This window comes from Calidris pugnax, unplaced genomic scaffold (assembly GCF_001431845.1).
Source record: "Calidris pugnax isolate Ruff unplaced genomic scaffold, ASM143184v1 scaffold107, whole genome shotgun sequence".
NCBI classification, from domain to species: Eukaryota; Metazoa; Chordata; class Aves; order Charadriiformes; family Scolopacidae; genus Calidris; species Calidris pugnax.
In genome coordinates this window covers 2,372,834-2,374,762 of record NW_015090901.1, presented here as the reverse complement: position 1 = coordinate 2,374,762, position 1,929 = coordinate 2,372,834, and the positions used below count along the sequence as shown (strand labels likewise).

The 1,929-nt window shown below is 61.7% G+C and overlaps 2 protein-coding genes across 2 annotated transcripts in view; one reads left to right on the top strand and one right to left on the bottom strand.

Annotated features, from left to right (window-relative positions):
• The window catches only part of POLD4 (polymerase (DNA-directed), delta 4, accessory subunit), a 789-nt gene extending 625 nt beyond the window's left edge, over positions 1 to 164 (top strand). Inside the window, exon 2 of the mRNA XM_014948745.1 lies at positions 127 to 164. Within this exon, the coding sequence (XP_014804231.1) occupies positions 127 to 164 (38 nt within the window). The remainder of the gene's footprint in view (positions 1 to 126) is intronic.
• A 272-nt stretch (positions 165 to 436) lies between these two features.
• The window catches only part of LOC106891914, a 30,236-nt gene continuing 28,743 nt past the window's right edge, over positions 437 to 1,929 (bottom strand). The window contains exons 22-23 of the mRNA XM_014948744.1: positions 726 to 767; positions 437 to 584 (exon numbers count right to left, since the gene is read on the bottom strand). Of these exons, the coding sequence (XP_014804230.1) occupies positions 501 to 584; positions 726 to 767 (126 nt within the window). The 3' untranslated portion in view covers positions 437 to 500. The remainder of the gene's footprint in view (positions 585 to 725; positions 768 to 1,929) is intronic.

Genomic DNA, 1,929 nt, shown 5'->3' with positions numbered 1-1,929 from the left:
GTGAGTGAGGGTTGGGGGGCTGCTTCGTGCTCTCGGGGGGTGGGGGGCACCCAGGGCTGAGGGGGGGGGTGTGAAGCCCCTCTGTGGGGCCCTGGGAGGGGGGAAGGGGTCTGTACCCCCCCTCAGAGAGAGTCGGGCAGGTTGTGCGGTCACAGAGAGTTTAATGCCAGGTCTGGGGGCACCCCATGGTGCCATCACCCTGGGCACTGTTATCCCCCCCAAAACGTGCACCCCCTCCCCATGCCAACTGGGGGGAACTGGTCCTCATCACTGGGAAGGTGGGAGAACAACGGGGTACCCGCCTTGGGGTGCACCCCCCCCAAAAGTGAGGGGGTGGGGAAGGGCAGGAGAGCAGCAGGAGGAACTCTGCCCCACAGCGAAGGGGGACACGAGAGGTGACATGTGCCCCCACAGCAGGGTGAGGGGACAGGGGAGGGCCCACGGGTTGTTGTCCCCAACGTCACTCACCGCTGAGCGGGTCCAGGGTGTCCGTGGAATCCTCACTGGAGTTGGGATGCAGCTGGATCACGGCCACGTGGGCAGCGTGGGCCGGCTACCGGAGCCTGCTGGCCACCAGACACCCCCTGCCAGGCACAGAAAGGGTGAGAGATGCTGGTGAGCCCAGATCCAGAAGCTGGTGCTGCTGGGACTCCCAGTAACACCAGTGGGACTGGCCAAACTGGGAGAGGGGACGGAGAGCACAGGGGTAGACACGGAGGTGGTACCTGAGAGGACAACACTGCTGGTTCCTCCTCCATCGTCCGCACCTGGAGAAAAATCAAAGAGGAGCCATGACATGAGTTGATGGCCATCATCTGGGTGCCCACAAGGGTGGCACAGAGTGGACAGTGCCACCAGCCCCTGCCCTGACGTGGCTGCCCATAGCCAGGGGTAACAGAAGGGAGGGACAGGGGACATGGTGGCCAACGGGGCTGGAGAGCTGGGGACTTCAGGCTGGCAGGGGCTTGGCTGGATTAGGACATGGTTGGTTGGTCTGGGTGGGGGGTGTATTGGGAGCTGCAGTCCTGTCAGGCACTGGGGGGGCTGCGGGGGCTCACTTCTAGACCAGAGTCTTCAGCATCACGAAGTTGCAGGTGGAATTTCTCCTCCACGTCTGTGGAGAGAAGGGAAGAGGGATGAGCGCCCCCCATTCATAGAGTCACAGAATGGTTTGGGTGGGAAGGGACCTTCAAGATCATCCAGTTCCATGATGGGGGGGACACCTCCCACCAGACCAGGTTGCTCCAAGCCCCCTCCAGCCTGGCCTTGAACCCCTCCAGGGATGGGGCAGCCACAGCTTCTCTGGGCAACCTGGGCCAGGCTCTCACCACCCTCACACCAAACAAGTTCTTCCCCACAGCTCAGCTCCATCTCCCCTCTTTCAGTGTCAAACCCTTCCCCCTCCTCCTAGGGCTCCCCTCCCTCATCCAGAGTCCCTCCCCAGCTTTCCTGGAGATCCTTTAGGGACTGGAAGGGGCTCTAAAGTCTTCCTGGAGCCTTCTTTTCTCCAGGCTGAACGCCCCAACTCTCTGTCCTCCCAGCAGAGGGGCTCCAGCCCTCCCAGCATCTCCGTGGCCTCCTCTGGACCATCTCCTTCTTACGTTGGTGGCCCTAGAGCTGGAGACAGCAGCACAGGTGGGCTGCTCTCACCAAAGGGACACCATCCCCTCCCTCGCTCTGCTGGCCACGTTCCTGGGTAACCACACCAGGAATCCCATCTGGAGCTGACCGTAGCTGTTTGCAGAGTTGTTTTCGGCTTCAAGTTCATGCCAAAATTCCAGCCTGTCCAATGCAGCAGCGCAAAGAGCCACCCTGGCCCTCTGCCAGCCCAGGCCCATCGCCCATGGGGCTCTTATCAAAACCTTCCCAGGCGCAGCAGGGCGAGACGATAAGCAGCGAAAGCAAGAAGCAGCCACTAATGAGCAAACC